The following is a 19,939-nucleotide window of genomic DNA, read 5'->3' on the forward strand; positions in this document are numbered from 1 at the left end:
TGGCAAGTGTTTACAGCTGGAACTCGCTATCCAATCTGTTTAAAGGAAACAAAACACTTGTTCTTTTACTTTAGAGGGATCAGAAGATAACGTTTTGACTAAATGAATGGTGAGTCCCTACTGTAAACAGTAGAAGACAGTCTCCTAGGCCACTCACCTACACATCTCAGAGTACCTAATTACTACTGTGCGCCACAGCAGTGAGATCATAACTTTAATGCTCCTTTCAAATGTTTCAAAAAAATTTAGTTCTTAAAGCAAGAAGAAGAAAAAAAAATCACATGCTTATTAACATGAAGATGAGTAAATAAAATTTCCCCTTTTACTATGGTTTTCAACCTGTCGGCAAACCTCTATCTTCAAGAGAATTAGCGTTATCATTCACAACAGTGGAAAAATCACAGTTATGAAGCAGCAACGAAAAAAATTTATGGTTGGGGAGTCACCACAACGTGTGGAACTGTATTCAAGGACCACAGCACTAGGAAGGCTGAGAACCACTGGATTAGGACTTGACAGCCAAGGCAGGAATGCTCAGGTAATTCTAAGGGGGACCAAAAGAGGGCATCATTTCCTCCTAAGTCAGTACCGAGAAGCCCCTTGAGTTCTCAAGCAGAAAACCCAAAGCTGCTGGCATTTCGTGCTCAAAAGGAAAAAACCAAACAAAACAGGAAATCACATGTTATGAAGGACAGGCAGGTTCTTCAGTTAGGATGGCTTGCTATATTCAGCATTCTCCTCTCCGGAAACGTGAGCTGTGAGACAAGTCTACTGCGTTATACAGACGTTCTGAGTTTAGTGTTTTGCAAAGGCACAGAGAACGCTTTTCCTAAGACACAGTGGACAGGGTGTACAGAACGCCGTCAAATAGCATGAGAATACAATGACAGTGCCCTTCCTAATTGCATCTTCACCTCCAGGGGCTGTCTATAGTGAGGAACAGTAGTGGCAGTAACTTCTGACATGTGAAGGAAGGGATGTGATTAAATACATTTGAGGCATATGAGAAATAACATTAAAAAAAAAAACACTGTGAAGCTTTTAGTAACATAAGCCCAACAAATGTTCATTCCTTCCCGTGGGAGAAAAAAGTAAACCTGACATTCAACTTGTTTGCATAGTTTATAATATTATATTATATGTGTGCAACGTGTATGAAGGGGTGTTCATCGCACTTATCTTTAGTCAAATTTCAGTAGGGTTGGGGGGAAAGAATAGTGTAGTCTTTCAAAGGGAAATCGTCAGACTGATCTCAGAAACAAACCGGAGACACGTTACCCTGCAATCCTAGGTTAGCTGTTAAAGGAGGGAGGCTGGGGGCAGGGAAGCATGCCGACCTCTGTGGCAAAGACAGCTGTTCGGAAGGAAGGAAATGTGCATTCTGAAAGAATGATAGTTTCCCAGAGCAGAGTCCCACACCACCCCCAAAATATTACCTCCAAATGCAATGAGTTCAATTGGCGAGGCACCTGATGAGAAAAACATTTTATATTCTACCCAGGTAAAGAAAAGTGACCTGAACAGTTCCACGGGACACAAAGGTGCCTGCTGTCCACCAACACAGAAGCCTAGGAGGCTGGTGTCTTTCTTGAGACGCAGTATCAAAACAGGTTGAACGATATATTTTCTTGTTGTTGCGCATTGTCTCCAGAAAAGCACTCACTGCCTAGCGAGGGAACATTGTGCAAGCCTTGTGTTTCTTTCCTCAAAACTACTGCCCGGGGGGGGGGGGGGGAACCGAACTCACAAACATTTCAGGCAGCCCTGGCCAAGGTACATCAGAGAAAGCCGAAACTGGGAATACGGGGTTTGAGACGGGCTCAACGAAATGTCTTGATTTAAAAATTTAAAAGACCACAAATTTCGCCTCGTAGTTAGGAGATCAGGTTACCCCAAGGTGGCCTCGACCCTGCTCTCTGGGCCCCAAGGAACCTAGCTGCAGATGAGGACGGAGAGCTGAGAGGAGTACTTATCTTGGTCCCACAGAGTGGGGTTGCTTCTCAGCCATCTACCCCACCACCTGTTACCCTCCCGCCTGGGCTGCTCAGAGACCACAGTATCAAGGAGCCGCAGCCTTGTTTGCACCGTCGGGGATTTGGACGCGGTAGCAGGGCCAGAAAAGCTGAGAGGACTCCCAAGGGCTGACAGAAAGCTCCAGGTCCCCTTTTGGATGTCTGTGGCGCCCCTGTTTACCCGCCCGGCTGCCTTCAGCCCACTTCCCTTTGCTGCCGCGGGGGAGGAGATGGTTAAAGATTACAATGTGGCCGCCGGCACTTCAAAGGGCGGTTCGGCCAGCCAAAGGTAAAGATAACGTTCTGGCAGCTCTAATCGGGGTTTGTGGTTGCCACATTTTAATCACTTTGTTTAAAAAAAAAAATAAAAGGAAAGAAAAAAGAAGAAGAAGAAAAGAAAAAGATTTCATCACACGCCGGTGCTGGAGATGCAGAACACCGCCCCCCCCCCCAACGCCCCAGGGGCGGGGATAATTGGCTTGGAGAAGTTAGGCTTCTTTTGCAGGGAAAGTTTTACAGTCCCAACGCAGAGGTCGCGGCTACGGGCAGTAGGGCACCCTGTCCTTGGGTTCCAGGTTCCTAAGCACAAAACCCCCCTCTGCACACACATGCCCACATTAGGAGGGACTGGTCCTGCGACCTGCCAGGTGCTGCACTGAGAAGCTGCTTGCTCACCAGCTCTTTGCCAGGGTGCGCTTCAAGCCGCTTCTCCTAGGGTCCAGAAAACCAGGCGCGGCTCTGTCAGAGACACGTGCCTTTCTCTGGAGGCCTAAACAGGTTTGGTCAGGATGCCCTTGGCAAACTCGCTTGCCCCCTCCAGAGCAGGCGTGAGCTCCGGAGCCCCAGCCTTGGCTCCCACCAGTTTCTCTCCCCCTCCCCATCCCCCGCGCCCATCTTTAGTCCCTTGCCCGCAGGGAGGCGGGGGTGTCTCACTTACAGGTAGGAGGTGAAGACGCTGAGGTTGGAGGGCAGCTCCGAGAGCCCCAGGTCAGAGCAGTCCACCCTGAGCAGCATCCTGCCATCCAGCTCACACTGACAGTGTGACGGGCAGCCCAGCGGCATCGTGTCCGGTCTCCGCGGGTTGCCGGCCGCTACCAGCTGCAGTAGCGCAGGCAAGGACAGGAGCATGCAGACGCGGGAGGTGTCCATGGTGCCCGAGGTTGGGAGCTGCGGGCCGGAAGCCTGTAGAGGGCAGTGCCCGGGTTGATGCAGACCGACGCGCTCCGGGTTCTTCTCCACCGGCTTCTGAAGCTCACCGGGAGCCTGCAATCCCAGAGGTCGTCTGCAGACAGGCGGGCGTCTGCCGGGTCGTTGCTCTGTGGGGACCGCTCAGGGAATTGTGGCCACGCCGGTCCCTGGAGCCTCCCCTCGCTGCAGTCGCCGCAGTGGCGGTGAGCGTTGCTGCTGCTGCAGGCGGTCTGAGCTGTGTGCAGCAGCATCTCCTCTGGCTCGCTCCTTTTTTAAAGCGCTCCAGCCAAATTGCGCGCCCAGTGACGTCAGCGCAGCCTTGCTTTCCAGGCACCCCCGAGCCCGGCCTCGCTTTCCCTCCTCCCTCCCACCACCCCTCTCCTTTCCCGGGACCCGGCTGCGCGGAGACTGGCGGCCTGAGGGCTTGGCGAGTGTTGGGCGCCTCCGAGGGGTGGGTTCTAGCCCTCAGAGTCATAGGCAGGCCAGGGGACCTCCACCTGCACCCACCCTTTGCAGTTCCTGGGTACCCGCGACTGAGATGTGAGATCTGAGCGGGGGTGGGGGTGGGGGTGGGGACCTGCTTCAGAACAACATAAGCAGACACTTAGGGACCGAAAGATAGATAACGCTGGCTTCCAAGTCCATGTCAGATAACCAAGGCGATGCAAGCAGTGCTTTTAAAAGGGACCCAAACCTAATCGGAAAGATAGGAATCAAGGAACGGAGAGCAGGAGTCCCCCGGGACGATGGGTGGCCTTTTTGATCCTCCTGTCAGGGCCCTGTTTGTCTCCCTCTCGCTCGAATATCAAAGCCTTGAAGAAATCGCTAAACAAATAAAACTAGTAAACCGGCACTCCAGGGTTTTCCCCAATTCATGCCGGACTAGGGAGGCAAAGTGACTTCTAAAAAGCCTGGGAGTGGGGTGATACCCTCATGGCAATGGCCCCTAGTGAGAGGTGTTGAACAGACTCCCCCGGCGCCCCCCCCCCCCGGCTGTTCAGGCTGTGGAGGGCTTCTCGGAACCCAGAGCGACCCCACGCAGGTTGAGCCTTACAGGCCTCGTACAGGCACCTCGGAAGGACACTAATGAAAGAAGGGAAGTTCTCACACACCAAGCAGGGTATCTGCAGAGAAAAGGGTGAGGAGAAGGACAGGAAGATTCCCGGTCTTTCTTTCCCTCCTTTCTTCCCTCCCCTCCTCCCTCCCTTCCTCCCCCTCTCTTTTCGAAATTAGACCCCAGTGAGGTAAAAGTTGACCTCTCTCACACCTGGGTGAACAGCTGTAGATGTCAGGCCAATCCCACCACCCCAACTCTCAACAATGCCGTTTTTCACTCTGGACCACAGCAAGGCGGGGGACCCTTGTGGCTTTCAAGTCCACCTAAATTTGCTCCTTAGCCTGTCCGGTGGGATTCATTTCACAAACTGAATTTTATAAGCAGGAAGACTTTTCTCGGTGTGGTATGTTTACCATGGTTTAGTCTACAGTGATTCCTAAACTTGTCTATTCATTCACCTGATGTATACACGTATAAAAATACGTATGTTTATATATATGTATGCACATATATTAATATATGCATATTGATGCATATACATTATTTTATTTGAACCTGTAGTCTGAGCACGGACATTTCTTGGGTGAGTTTAGTCATTAGTAAGTTTGTGTTTCTCCTTAATAGGAATGGAGGGGGAGGGGTCTCAGACAAGGAGAGAGAGAGAGAGAGAGAGAGAGAGAGAGAGAGAGAGAGAGAGAGAGAACACAAGAACAAGGCACGTTCTTTTTTTCATATTTCTCATTTATCAAATAAAGAAATCATGGCCCAGGATTTAGGAAGAGCTAGTAGGACCACTGAGAGCCGTGCCATGAGTTAATTTTGGTTCCTGAAAAAAATCAATGCAGCATCTCATTTTGTTGTTTTCCCTCACCCCCTTCCCCAATCCTCAGCCCCCAATATATCTATCACTCCTGCCTCTTGCTTATCTTTTCTGTCTCCTAGTCATTCCTTCCAAACTTAGAAAACTCCTACTCATTGCCCCAACAAACCCCAAAACTTTATCCCTTGAGTTTTTCACAAATGGAACTGGAGACTCATTCTTTCTGTGAGCTTCCACAGACATCGAGAGGGGGCACAACTGGAATGTCCGCAGCGTCCCAAAGCTAAGTTACCTCTGCTCAGGGACCGTGCACGTAAGGTGGATCTATGAGTGATGGTCAGCATAGTTTCCCTTGGGGTTATCCAGAACAAACAGATGTTTTGTTTAATCAACTTTGGTTTGATCACCCCAAAGGAAGGGGCTACTGATTCATCGACACAGGCATGCAGAAACGGTTGTGGCTGCTATGGCTGCTCTCCATTTAAAAACAAGTCCCTTTGATGTTGGTGTTAACCCAGAGGAGCGGAGCATTGCTGCGGAACGATTCGGGCAGAGCTGCTGGCGAATCTAGATTCTTCCAGTTTCGAGTTGCTTGATCACACAGAACCAAAATGAGACAACTCTGAGCTCCCTCCCAGTAACGCTGGGGAAGTACTGCTTGTCTTGCTTGTTCCTAGCGTTCCAGTGTGCGGAACTTGGCCCACACCAAACTTTCAAGCTGTCAGTGATTTTCCTTTTCTTTTTGTTGCGAGGTGTGTGTGTGTGTGTGTGTGTGTGTGTGTGTGTGTGTGTGTGTGTTGAAGCTCATTAACACATGCACGTGGGACAGGAAGGTTTATGATTTGATGAAATGGGGGGGTGAGACAAATATGTCAAATGAAGCCAGGAGGAATAAAAATTAATGACACCTTCCTTTTATCTTTCTTTTCCTCTTCTTCCCTCTTCCCTCCCTCCCTTTTCCCTAATCAACATTTACCATCCCCCCTTTGGTAAGACTACTCCATAATTCTCCTTTGTGAGCTGTCACCTCCCCCCCCCCCCCCCCCCCCCCCCCCCCCCCCCGCAAACCTTGAGTTGCTCAGCCTTATGGCTCCACCTTCCTGTCCTGGGGTGGGAATGTGAGCCCAGGAGAATGATCTGGGCCTGTTTGGAGGATGTTATAGATCCTGGATTCAGAGCATCCTCACTTGGACTTCATAAGCTCCAAGACAAAAACAAAACAAAGCCAACCAACCAAACAAATAAACTGAGTTCAGGGAGAGTGCTGCTTCTCCATTGTGGGGAAGTCTCATTGGGAATAAACAGGTCCTTAGGGTAAACAAGGGGAAAGTAAGTTCCCAAGGTCACCTAGACACTTGAATCTAAATCCATGTGCTCCCATCTCCAAGTGCTTAACACGGCATGTGAGAATTCATCCAAGATCAATTTACAATGCAGTTCAGTAAAAACCTTGACAGTCGAGGGACCACAGAGGGTCTGATGGTTCTTCAAGCTCTCAAAGACCCTTTAAAAGAGGATCGTGTGGCCTGACAATAAGAATGCTACAGCTGACGGGGAATTTGCTTCTGGAATGGACGTACGTTAGTTGCTTAAGAGTTACCAAGAAAGATAAAAATATAGCAAACCCAGCTTGTACCCAGAAAGAAAATATCACAAGGACTTGTGGTTTCCGTTTTTCTAAATAATACCATATAATTTATAAGGTTTTCAAATTGGCTGATAATAAGCAGCAACATTAACTCAGCCCTAATAGTGACAGTCACTTACTAGCTGTGGGACTCAGAGATGTTGTGATTTTCAGCTTACACTTAAGGATGGGAAATGTCAGTGTTTTCCCCAGTGGTGGCCAGTATGTTGAAGTTTGGAGCCAAAAGTCTAACCTGAGTCTCTGTCCTGTACTAAGTCCTGTGTCCTTTTCCTCGTAACTTTAGGACCTGGAGAGAACCTGGGTGACATTATCTTTTACTGCAGTTATATATCACTATTTATTTTCATATATTTTTTCCTGGTTCCTCTCTACAACTATTTACACATTGAAGTCAGAAATACATATTGCAGTCAGAGAAAGGCACCTCCCCCCTTTCATGTGATAATGTGAACAGAGTGCAGCTACACTTTTAATATTCTTTAATGTTTTTCTTTATGATTTTGGAAAACCTGTCAGTATTAATGAACTACCAAGTAATGGAATATCTCGTGCTGGAATGCAAGTCATTCTACCCTCTAGATCCTTTGCTTCAAGTTCCTTGATGCCAGTGAGCTGTAGTCTGGAACATGGGTTTTGCTAAAAAAAAAAAGAAAAAAAAAGTTTCCCCACTTCTTTAATCTTTAGTGGAAGTCCACAACTCAAAACATTCACGTGCTTCACGAGAATTACTAACAAGCTTAGCTGAAGCATGCTGGGATAATTTTAGCTAGCAGGTAAGTCAATATTTCTTTTACAAGAATAGTGAAATAGTGTTTACACAACTGGTGGACTATTATGGACTTATTTAACTTGTCTGAGAGAGCATAGAGCCCATTATTTGCCCACCTCATTTTACATTCATGATATAATCAGGCTAATGCTGAATTTCTTAACTTCCTTTCACCAACAACGACTAATTAATTGAGAAGGGAGGGGGGAAGATTTAAGAATAAAGATGTATTTTCTTTGGGGATTATTTATTTTGTGAGAAAGCATTAGTTCAGCTAATTCATTACTTTGAAATAGCCCATTATGTAAAATCAATCGGATCTGTCTTTGATTGTATCAAACATAAAGGCGACCTTTAACTGTATCCATATGCTGCAGAGCACAGGACAATGGCGTGCGATACCATCAGTTCCTTACCTCATTTGGACCCTCTTGTAGAGCTTGTGTCTGATGAAGAATGCACCGCTCCTGACATGCTGCCCGCTTCCTGAGAGTATGTGTCCAATCAAGCTCACATGGAAACCAGAGAGAGACTTTCTTTTCAAATTTAGAATAACACCAATGAGAGAGAAACAAAATAGCAAAGGCTTGAAATGAAAGGATCTTCCTGCCCATTGATGTGATTTATTTAATACTTCCTTGTAGTGTCCGAGTATCCAGACAAATTTTTCCTTATGTCCCAGTTCACGTGCTTGTTCTGAAATGGCAGGACTCGGGCAAAGCAGCCCATGCTCCAAAAATGACGATGCACTAAGCTTCCCTGGACATGTCCTCTGCTTCCCTGACATGACCGGAGCTCCACGCTATGCTGTGTCCTAGTTCTTCACCTGCAAACCTATATCAAATCTCCACACCAGGTGGAGAAAGCTTTTGTGAGAAACATGTAGTAGCAAATTGTGAACTGAGCTACAGTAAGTCTCCTTGTAGCCTTTGAAAGCCCATATAAACATTGATCTTCTGCAGGAAGGCAGATATGGCTGACTACATACAATGCCATCCTCCCTAGGTCTCACTGAGGATTTTATAAAGTATAAAGACACAGCATTCTAAATGAGTTGTATTTTTAAAAAAATCTCCAAAATTCTGCCTTCTGTCTTCTGCAACATCTATGATTTTGACTTTTTTTTTTTTTTTTTTGGATAAAGGATTGTGAACATGTCAACATCAGCACACCAAGGAATACCCTTTTTTCAGAAGAAAAAGATCAAGGCAGGAAAAAAAATACTTTTTAGATGAGGAGAGAGTGGGAGATCTACTCGAGATCAAAGCTGGGAGCCGGGGAGATAGTTGCATCAGGGATGTACGGCTTATACGCGAGGACCTGATTGGCTCCCCAGCACCCACCTAGGCACACTCCTGTAACTTCCAGACTGGTGTACTGCTTATGTACAAGGACCCGGATTGGCTCCCCTGCACCCACCTAGGCACACTCCTGTAACTTCCGGGCCGGGGAACCTCAGTGGTCAATCAGCCAACCAAAAGTTGCAAGTGACTCTGTCTCAAAAGAGGTAAGGTAGGAGAGTGACAGAGGAAAATACCAGGGATCAACTTCATGCCTCCACACACATGGACATGGACAAACGTACATGTACACACACACACACACACACACACACACACACACACACACACAGGGAAAAGGGGCAAGTTCTTGGTTAGGTGATGTACGGCCATTGATGGCCAAGGTCTCCTTTACAGAGAATTCACTGGAATTTACTCCGGGACTCAGGTTCTTGACAAGTCTTCATGAAAAGGTGGCAGACACGTTCTGTATATTAGGACTCAGCTATCTTGAACACTAGAAAAATAAATATTAGCTAGCAAATGGACTCACCCCAAGGCAAAGACAGTTATGGGTCTGAGATTGTGAAAGTGACTGCCTGGAGATTTGATACTTGGATGTGCACAATTCATAAAGTAAACCAAACAGCACTGAGAGCCCTGTTTCCCCAAGTGCCATATTTTGATGAGCCCTGTGCACTTCAATTGAGCATGCATAGTAGCATTTTTTTTTGCTGCGACTACAATCTCATAAATCTTGGCAAAACATATTGCACAAACATCGTAGCTCAAGTCTGTGAGTCAGCGTGAAACACTGTCCAGATTACAGCTATTAAAATTTACAGAAACCTTTTGTTGAGTGTTATTAGGTTTGTGGATTAATAAAACCAGCCTGTTTGTTTTCATTGGTCTTTAACAAGAGACAACAGTTTGCTTTTTAAGTTTCCTTGATTATTATTATTTTTTCTGCGTAGATTTTTAGATTGGAGTTTTGCCGAAAGAAATCTCATTGACATCTCAAAAAGCTTCTTAATTCATATTTTGAGATGTACCCGCCCGCCCCACCTCTGTTTCCTTAACTTTCCTTCCTTCCTTTTGTTATGCCATCTTTGTTTATCCCAGCCTTTCTACCAGGCGTACTGAGCATGGGTATGTATGTGGCCAGAGGGTCACTGGCTCAGTCACTAATGATAATGAGAACACGTCGTCGTAAGAACCCAGTACAACTGCCCAAGGACCAGAGGCCAGAACTCTGGTTAGTCATAGACAGGCTGTGTGAATTGAAACAGTCCTTTGGAGACCCAAATTAAAGGACTGCATTTGTTAATCTGAAATTTTCAATAAGCACACACAGTGTTAGATCTTACTGTCCTCTTTAAAACAAAATTTGCTTTTGTGGAGTCTCCACCCTGCTCTACTCTCCCCTCCCCCTTCCCCCATCCCTCCCCCATGGTGCCCTTATAGTCTCCTTTCTGCTTTTATATTCATGTGGCTGTTGCCATTCTCCCTTCATCAAAAACCTTTCCCCCAACTTTTGTGATGTCATTCCTAGTTTCTAAACTCACCCCACCTATAAACATACACATAACAGGAAGCTAGTCTCGGCATGAGAGAGAACATGTGACCTTCATCTTAGTCTGGCTCACTTTACCTACTACAATACTTTCCAGATCCACTCATATTCCTGAAATTCTTACAATTTCATTTTTCTTTAGAGCCAAATGGAGCCCATTGTATATAATGCATTTTTCACCATTCATCAGCTTACAGACATCTATACTATTGTGTTTCCTTGCCATTGCAAATGATGTAGGAATAACCACAGATGTGCGGGTATTGTTGTGGTAGGACATAAAGTCCTTAGTCTATGTACACCAGGAAGTGGTACATTGGGGTCACATGGCATTTCTAGGTTTAACTTTGTGAAACCTCCCGACTGATATCCATAGCGACTGCATTTATGCTTCTACCATTAATGAGCAAGGGCTCCTCTTCTTTCCCCAGTCCTCTCCATCACTTGTTGTTGTTTATTTTCTAATTGGAGAGGCGGCTTCTCAAAGTGGTCTTAATGTACATTTTTCAAATGGCTAACAATGCTGAACACTACAACATTAAGCAGCCATTTGTATTTCTTTTTATGAGAGCTTTGTGTTCGTTGCACTAGTTCATCTGTTGTAGTTGTAGTTGTGTGTGTGTGTGTTTAATGTTTACAATTACAAAATGTTTTAGCTATTACCCTATATCTGAAATATAGTTGGCCAATTGTCCACTCTAATGTTAGGCTAATTGTCTGTAATTGTCCGCTCTACTGGTAGGTTTCTTTTGTTGTGTAGAAACCTTTTCAGTTTCACATGGTCCTATTGGTTACTTTTCAGGGTTATTTTATCATTTACTTATCTCCTTGAGTCCAATTAGTGCTTCCCACACACAGATATGCATGTGATCGTCTACTGGGAAATGGAGGCCCTGAGTGGTTATGCTCTGTCTCTGCTAAGCCATAAGCTGCCAACAGCTCCTCAAGTAGGGACGGGATTGGTATCTTTAACTGACATGACCTGGGTCTTGTGTGGGTGACCTCAGCAGCCCTGAGTTCATGAAGGAGACATGATTTCCTCACCTGCAACAGGAGACTCTAGGAATGAAAACCTGTCCATCTACTAGATGCCAAGTACTTGGTTGTGGGGACCAATATAAACAGAGCTCCCTTTCAAGTAGTTTGCCACTGAGTTGAGAAGAAACATGGAAAACAGAAAATTAAAACACAGCATGATGTCAAGGGCTGAAAAGCCTTCTGTTGGCATAAAGAAGAAGGAGAAATCCAACAGCTTCATAGGAAAGGACGTGTTCGGAGCAGGCTCCTAAAATCTCAATTAGAATTTGCTACATGAAGAGGAGGAACAGAATGAGCTGGATGGAAACAAATTGTCATCCTTAGACATTATGTAGGCTTCGGAACAGGGGGACACTTGCGCAGTTTGGTAGACTGGCCTAATGTAAAGCAGGAAAGAGAGATTTCTAAAAGAATGCCCTAACCTTTGTTAAGATGTTATTTTGTCCTGCGTGCAGGAAGCCACTGGATCTCTAAGCAAGGCAGTAGCACAGCTGTATTTTATCTCCTTGAGGAGAAAATCCTGAGTTGGTGGCGATGCTGGAGATGGCTAGGAGAGGTAGGAGGGCAGGGAGTGTTCCTGAGACCTGCAAGGAGTGAGGGTCTGGAGCAGAAGCCATGTGGGGGAGCCGTGTGTTAGGGCCTTATGATACTTTAGGATCAGAATTCTGACCTGCCTGACTGAGGTATCTATGGGGCAGGGTGGACGTAAGATCTCGGTTGCCCTAGCCTGGGAGACTGAGCCCACAGTTACTACCCACTGTGGCCGGCACCATTTTGATGTGTGTCCCTATTTATGCTGGGTGCTGGTCTAAGTACATTACACATGTTCTTTTTTCATTTCTCCTTCTTCTTCAGAACATTCAAGGAAAAATTATAGCTTTTATTTTAGAAATAAGAAATAATAAGGCTCAGTTATTAAGCAACTTTCCAAAGGCATTCTATCAACAGATGATGTAATCTACATTAATTTGCTGTCTAACTCATCCTAATGCCCAACTTTTAAGTCCTGGAAGGGGTACAGGATTGGAAGGAAAAAAAGGCAATAAACATAGCTTTCAGCATGTCAAACTCACACACCAGAAAAATTTTCAAAACGGTGCTGACAATAACCTCTGCATCTTCAAACATCTTTTGAAGCGGATTACTCCGTTTGAGCCAAACACAGATTCCTGTTCATGGACTTGCTGCAGTGTCATTAAAATCTGTGCTGCTCACTTGTATTCAACATGCTATATGGTGATAAGATCTGGTATCTGGTAGCTATGTTATCCTATGGTCCTAACCACTTTTATGGCAAATATTCTTGGCAGGTGATTTTTTTTGTTTTGTTTTGTTTCTTTGTTTTTGTTTTTCAACATGGTTTCTCTGGGTAGACTTGGCTGTTCTGGACTTGCTTTGTAGACCAGGCTGTCCTGGAATTTACAGAGATCTGCCTGCCTCTGCCTCCCCAAGTGCTGGGATTACAGGCGTGTGCCATGCACCCAGAAAGTGATTTTTAAGTTTCCTTGTTCTACCTAGGCCTTTCTCATCACATCGTGGGTTGAAGTTTGATGCATTTCAAAGGCAGCAGCATCTTTCCCCTTCTAATTTCTTTTTGTTGGCTAATGACACATATTACTCCACTGATTCAAAAAAAATCCCCTTTTTTATGCACTGTCCTTGTCTTAATCTTTTTGTGTCATCAGACCACAGTCTAGTTTCTGAAGGCATGCTACCAATGCTTGTTTGGTGAGTCAGCAACCTGATGAATGAGTACACGCTTATTATAGAAACACTGGAAAAATAAATAAATGCAGAGCAAAATAAGAATCATATGCTGTTCTACCAGTAGGCATTAATTGTGGGTAAGATTTCATTTATTTCCTTTCAGTCTCATTGGTGGTCACAGATTTCTACCTAACTGTGGTGATGCTCTACTCAAATAGGAAAACAAATTCCCCTGTCATTAAACATCTTCATAAAGATGGACATCTCTGTCTTCATGAGCATTTATTCTCCCCAAAGTAGAGTCCAGGACCTTGGGGCTCAGGGAACTTGAAAGGCTTTCCTAATTAGGACAGATGAAATTAGGTCATCGTTGGGATGGGTATTCAGATGTGGTGAATGTAGTGTGAGAATACACAGAATTGGTTGTAGATAGATATCTAATGTTTCTTTTTACTTTCCCTTTGGATACATGTGCATGCCTATGTGCTTATGTGTGTATATGTGCACACACACTTGCATGTGTAAGTGCTTGTAGAGGCCAGATGATGATGGTGATGGTGGTGGTAATGGTGGTGGTGATGATGAGGATGGTGGTGGTAGTGATGATGATGATGACCATGGTGGTGGTGATGATGATGGTGGTGGTGGTAGTGATGATGATGATGACCATGGTGGTGGTGATGATGATGGTGGTGGTGGTTGTGATGATGATGATGACCGTGGTGGTGGTGGTGATGATGGTGGTGGTGGTAGTGATGATGATGATGACCGTGGTGGTGGTGATGATGGTGGTAGTGATGATGATGATGACCATGGTGGTGGTGGTGGTGATGATGGTGGTAGTGATGATGATGATGACCATGGTGGTGGTGGTGATGATGGTGGTGGTGGTAGTGATGATGATGATGACCGTGGTGGTGGTGGTGATGATGGTGATGGTGGTAGTGATGATGATGATGACCATGGTGGTGGTGATGATGATGGTGGTGGTGGTAGTGATGATGATGATGACCATGGTGGTGGTGATGATGATGGTGGTGGTGGTTGTGATGATGATGATGACCGTGGTGGTGGTGGTGATGATGGTGGTGGTGGTAGTGATGATGATGATGACCGTGGTGGTGGTGATGATGGTGGTAGTGATGATGATGATGACCATGGTGGTGGTGGTGGTGATGATGGTGGTAGTGATGATGATGATGACCATGGTGGTGGTGGTGATGATGGTGGTGGTGGTAGTGATGATGATGATGACCGTGGTGGTGGTGGTGATGATGGTGATGGTGGTAGTGATGATGATGATGACCATGGTGGTGGGGTGATGATGGTGGTAGTGATGATGATGATGACCATGGTGGTGGTGGTGGTGATGATGATGGTGGTAGTGATGATGATGATGACCGTGGTGGTGGTGGTGATGATGGTGGTAGTGATGATGATGATGACCGTGGTGGTGGTGATGATGGTGGTAGTGATGATGATGATGACCATGGTGGTGGTGGTGATGATGATGATGGTGGTAGTGATGATGATGATGACCGTGGTGGTGGTGATGATGATGGTGATGGTGGTAGTGATGATGATGATGACCATGGTGGTGGTGGTGATGATGATGATGGTGGTAGTGATGATGATGATGACCGTGGTGGTGGTGATGATGATGGTGGTAGTGATGATGATGATGACCATGGTGGTGGTGGTGATGATGATGATGGTGGTGGTGGTAGTGATGATGATGACCATGGTGGTGGTGGTGATGATAATGATGACCATGGTGGTGGTGGTGGTAATGAGGATGATGATGACAATAAGATAGACTCTCTCACTGTGTCCCAAACTTATTGTTTCAGACTACAGTAGCTATCCTCCATTCCTCACTCTATAACTCTGGGGCTACAGGCGTACATCAGCATGCCCAGTTTTTACACTATCTCTCCATGTGTGTGTGGCAGGCCCTTTGCACACCAAGTCACTTCCCTCACCCTGTAGCAGTTCTTGAGCACCGATTACACACTAGTTACTATGCAAGGAAATTCATAGTCGTCGATTTATTTAATCTTCACAAAAGACCTTGTGAGGTAAATCCTACCATTGTCCCCAGTTTATAGAAACACATTGTATACAGTAAGAAATTAAGACCCAACATCATATACCCAAAATATTTTACTTCTGGGATTTGGCTGTTAACAGGTTGATTTCATACTCATGCATACTCATAGCCCTACCTTCAAACACCACACACAGCTTTATGCAGCTTCTAGGGTTGAGAGACAAATGATAGCAATATCAAAATTTAGTGGAGGACCAGAAATTAGTATGGCTAAAGAGGAACAGTTAGAAAGATACAAAAGGATGGGTAGCCTCAGGGTCAAAGACTATAGCCATTTTTTTTAAAAAATAAAAGGCACATTACTGTTATTTAAATGAGGTGTTTATCAAAGCAGTTTAAAACTAGTCATATTTGGAGGGCTAATTAAAATGATTCTAACTATTATTTTAATAGTGTGCTTAATAAATAGTTAATTTCTAACCATCTTCCTCAACACCTCATCTTAAACAATTCAAGAAGGATTTGTTAGCAACTACTCTATTGAGATGAATTATGCTAGACTCCGTGACTATAGTGATTATTTGCCCATCCATTGGACATTTCTTATTTACACATTTAAATAATAGTTTTGTATGCCTAAAGTATATTCATGCATACTTTCTCATTTATTAGATCTCTGCAGAGTTGGCCAGGAATACGCACAGGAGCTAACTTGGAAAACTGCTAGCAGCCGCTCATTGTTAGTAACCCCCATGTCACTGGTATTTCTTGAGGTCTTATTCTGGGCTACACACTGCATTCTTCACTAACAACACACTAATGAATAATAAGACAGAAGGCCCTGGACTTCTTTTTTTCTTTCATTATTATTATTATTATTATTATTATTATTATTATTATTATTAATTGATGTAACTTAATTTATTTTTTTCTTTTTTTTTCTTTTTTTTTCCTCCTTTATTAATTTATTCTTGTTACATCTCAATGGTTATCCCATCCCTTGTATCCTCCCATTCTCATTATTATTATTTTTATTCAAGTAATTTATTCAGATTACATCTAAATTGTTACCCCTTCACTTGTATCTTCCTGTTCCTCCTTCCCCCCCTTCTTTCACTCTATTCCATTCCCCTAGGTCTGTGACAGAAGGGGACCTCCTCCCCCAGCATATGATAGGCCCTGGACTTCTTAAAGTGCATGGTCTAGCGAACACACTGAGCATTGAACACATGTGCATACATGAGAGATACATGGTTACAAACTGCAGGGCTCTAACTCTTACCAGTCAGGAAATAACATGACATGAGATGTGAGCGTGTGCTACATTTCTTAAGAGGGCTGGCATCGGATCAGTTTGTCCAGTCATCCTTCATTTCAGAGAAGATGAAGCAATAGTCCAGACAGTTATCCTTGCCAGTTAGTGAGATGCGGTTTTGCTTTTCTTTAGGGATTTCTATGACTTTCCTTTGTGTGTGAGTCTCTCTGACTGTGGGGGTAGCTTGTTGGGTATAGGTTCATTCTAGTGATAAACAGATAAAAGAAAGGAATCCAGGGACCTTTTAGTAAAGGACAGCTGGCCAAAACAACATGTTGTAGCTACTTTTCTGTTGCTGTGACAAAACACCTTGGCCAAGACAAATGATAGAAGGAAGAATTTATCAGAGGCTTGCGTACAGTTTCAGAGTTAGAGCCTATGACCATCACGGCAGGAAGCATGGCATGATGCTAGAACAGAAGCTGAAAGCTCACATCTTATCTGAATATCAGAGGCAGAGGAGAGAGAGAGAGAGAGAGAGAGACCGACAGACAGACAGACAGACAGACAGACAGACAGACACACACACACACACACACACACACACACACACACACACACACACAGAGAGAGAGAGAGAGAGAGACAGAGAGACACAGAGAGAGAGAGAGACAGAGACAGAGACAGAGACAGACAGAGATACAGAGAGACAGACAGAGAGACAGAGAGAGAGGGAGAGACACACACACACACACACACACACAGAGAGAGAGAGAGAGAGAGAGAGAGAGAGAGAGAGAGTAGGTCTTTGAAACCTCAGTGCTCACCCTCAGTGACGCACCTCCTCCAGCAAGGCCACACCTCCTAATTTTTCCCAAACAGTTCACCCAGTTGGGAAGCAAGCGGTCAAATATATAAGCCTATGGGGACCATTCCCATCCAAACCACCACACAGAGTTTTAGCACTGCAGTTTTAGGACACCTTTGAGCACTTCAGGTGTGTGTTGTTCCTGCAGAGAAAAGCAGTGCATAGCAGATATCTGATTTAATTTTTAGATACTGTTATAATCTTTTAAGAACTAGATCAGTGTCTTCTACTGACTAGTAATCAAACAAACAAACAAACAAACAAACAATCCAAACCAAACCAAACCAGAACCCACTAGGCCACTGTGGACATTTGTTAATAAACTAACATTGACTTTTTACTGCTGATTTACTTATATATGAAATGTTTGAAGAGATTGTATTTTTCCATACAAATCAAAATGTTTGACAATGTGGTTTTTATTTTATTTCCAAAATGCAAATGCTTTCAGTGTTCACACTGAGAGCTGTGCTTGCGGGTCTGCACTGAACAGGGAGCCAGACTCTGGAAGGCCCTTTAAGGAGGAACAAACAGGTGTCTGAGTGGTAAGAAAAGAAAATGTCAATTGTAAAATTTTTGGATATGGAGAAAAGAAAAGAACCCTAAGAAAGATACCATTTTAGAAAGAAAGGGCAAGAACTTAGTTCACTCTCAGGTATAAATGGAAAATACACATAGCACAACAACTGAAATTGCTATCAATCCTCAGAAATTAAAGAGATAGTCAGCTTAAGCTATTTAAGAGGTAAAAAGCTTATTTTGCATGATATGAACAAGACCCCCCCCCAAAAAAATGGTAATAATATTCTTCTGACTTCAGAAATAAAGTAGAGCCAGGCCTGGTTGGTACCTTGATTATATATAATAATAATAATGATAACAACAACAACAACAACAACAACAACAACAACAACAACAATAATAATAATAATAAAGTGACAGAGTACCAAAAGTGAACAGTTCCTCAGGCAGTCAGTGTAGAATGGGAAGGGAAGCTGCTGGGACTTAAGTTCATGTGATAAAAGCTAATGAGGTGCTACAAGAAGGATGCATTTGCTGGTGGGCTTTGTGTGCTTGTGTGCACACGTACATGCATACAGAATAGTGTATGTTAAGGGACTAGCCATTGCATATATTTTAAGAGATCTTGTTTCATAAGCACATATTTCAAGTTCAGATTTACTTTCCTTTTGATATAATTCTTTCTTTTTCTTTTTTTCCCTCTGTGTAGCCTTGGCCGTCCTGGACTCTCTTTGTAGACCAGGCTGGCCTCGAACTCACATCAATCTGCCTGCCTCTGCTTCCCGAGTGCTGGGATTAAAGGCGTGCACCACCACACCCGGCACTTACCACAATTTTTACTGCTTCCTTTGTGGTTAGGAAGCCAGTTAACATCTATTCAAAGCATAGGAAAACTGTTCTTTCATCATTTTCACTTACTTGACAAATATTTATTGGGTGCCTACTGTGGTGGTAGGATTCTGCTCTTGGTCCTGGAGCCCTAGCAACCAAAGGCAACAGGCAAAGACTCTATAATCTTTACAGTCTATCCTAGAGGCTGATGACTAAAAAAAGAAAAAGTAGGTAACTAAACTATACAAAGTAGATGGCAATCTACTAACACAAACAAGTGACCAAAACTAGGCAGGGAGGGTGGGCTGCAGCTTTAAGCGGAACGGCGGGGCAAAGCTCAAGAAGTGGTGTGGGTGACAGCAGAGTGAAGAATTCCCTGAGGGACACAGGAGAGGAGCATATGTTGTCAAATAGGGATAATCAAGTTGACAGGAATGGAGACTCAAGGGAGAGGCAAGCGTCTGGCCGTGTGTGAGAGGGATTATGAACCTTAGATTCGTTGAGGTCTAAATGCTCATCCTCAATGTGGGAAGCATCATTCCTTGGCCCGGGTCTAGACTGAATGAAAAGGAGAAAGTGAGCAGAGCGTATCCCAGCGATTCATTTCTCTCTGCTTCCGGACTGGGATGCAGTGCGACCAGGTCTCCTAATCTTCTGCCACCATGCCTTCACGCCGTAAGCGACAGCATAGCCTGGACCCAAAACAAACCCTTCCTTCCTTTAAAAATGTTTCTTATTAAATATTTTTTTACATATGCATTTATATTATTACACATACATACAATAAACTACCTACATCAAGAAGAACCATGAAACAACCAGGACTTAATTGTCTATATCTATATCTATCTATCTATCTATCTATCTATCTATCTATCTATCTATCTATCTATCCACATAGGCTGTCCTAAAGAAAACATCTTTCCTATCTTGGTAAGTCTAAAATGTAATGTAAATCAGAATCTATCATATCTCATCATTATCCACATAAAACACCTATCTAGACCTAGAAACATCTTAACCCCTAAACAACTAAGCTTAATTGTAAAATTAAAGTATCTGGTCTTCAACCACATCAGAGACTTGAGAAGGAATAAAATTAACTCCCTGAGTATACAGGGAGTGAAGATTAGCAGCTTCCCAAATGAGAAGATGACATAGGCAGTTTGTTGCCTGATCAGTCACCCAAAACTCCCTGTAACATTGGAGCATCATCTTCAGCCTTCTGGCCCAATATCTCTGACAGATGTATTTGTGAGTCGGGAACTATTGAGGACTTGCTTACCCTGACTTGGCAGAGTTTGGCTGTCGACTCTGCCTG

The 19,939-nt window shown here is 44.2% G+C and overlaps 1 protein-coding gene across 1 annotated transcript in view; it reads right to left on the reverse strand.

Annotated features, from left to right (window-relative positions):
• The window catches only part of LGR5 (leucine rich repeat containing G protein-coupled receptor 5), a 112,477-nt gene extending 109,137 nt beyond the window's left edge, over positions 1 to 3,340 (reverse strand). The window contains exon 1 of the mRNA XM_084795150.1: positions 2,950 to 3,340. Within this exon, the coding sequence (XP_084651276.1) occupies positions 2,950 to 3,161 (212 nt within the window). The 5' untranslated portion in view covers positions 3,162 to 3,340. The remainder of the gene's footprint in view (positions 1 to 2,949) is intronic.
• Positions 3,341 to 19,939: the final 16,599 nt, after the last annotated feature.

The sequence above is a fragment of the Acomys minous genome (genome assembly GCF_964271855.1).
Source record: "Acomys minous genome assembly, chromosome: 9".
Taxonomy (NCBI): Eukaryota; Metazoa; Chordata; class Mammalia; order Rodentia; family Muridae; genus Acomys; species Acomys minous.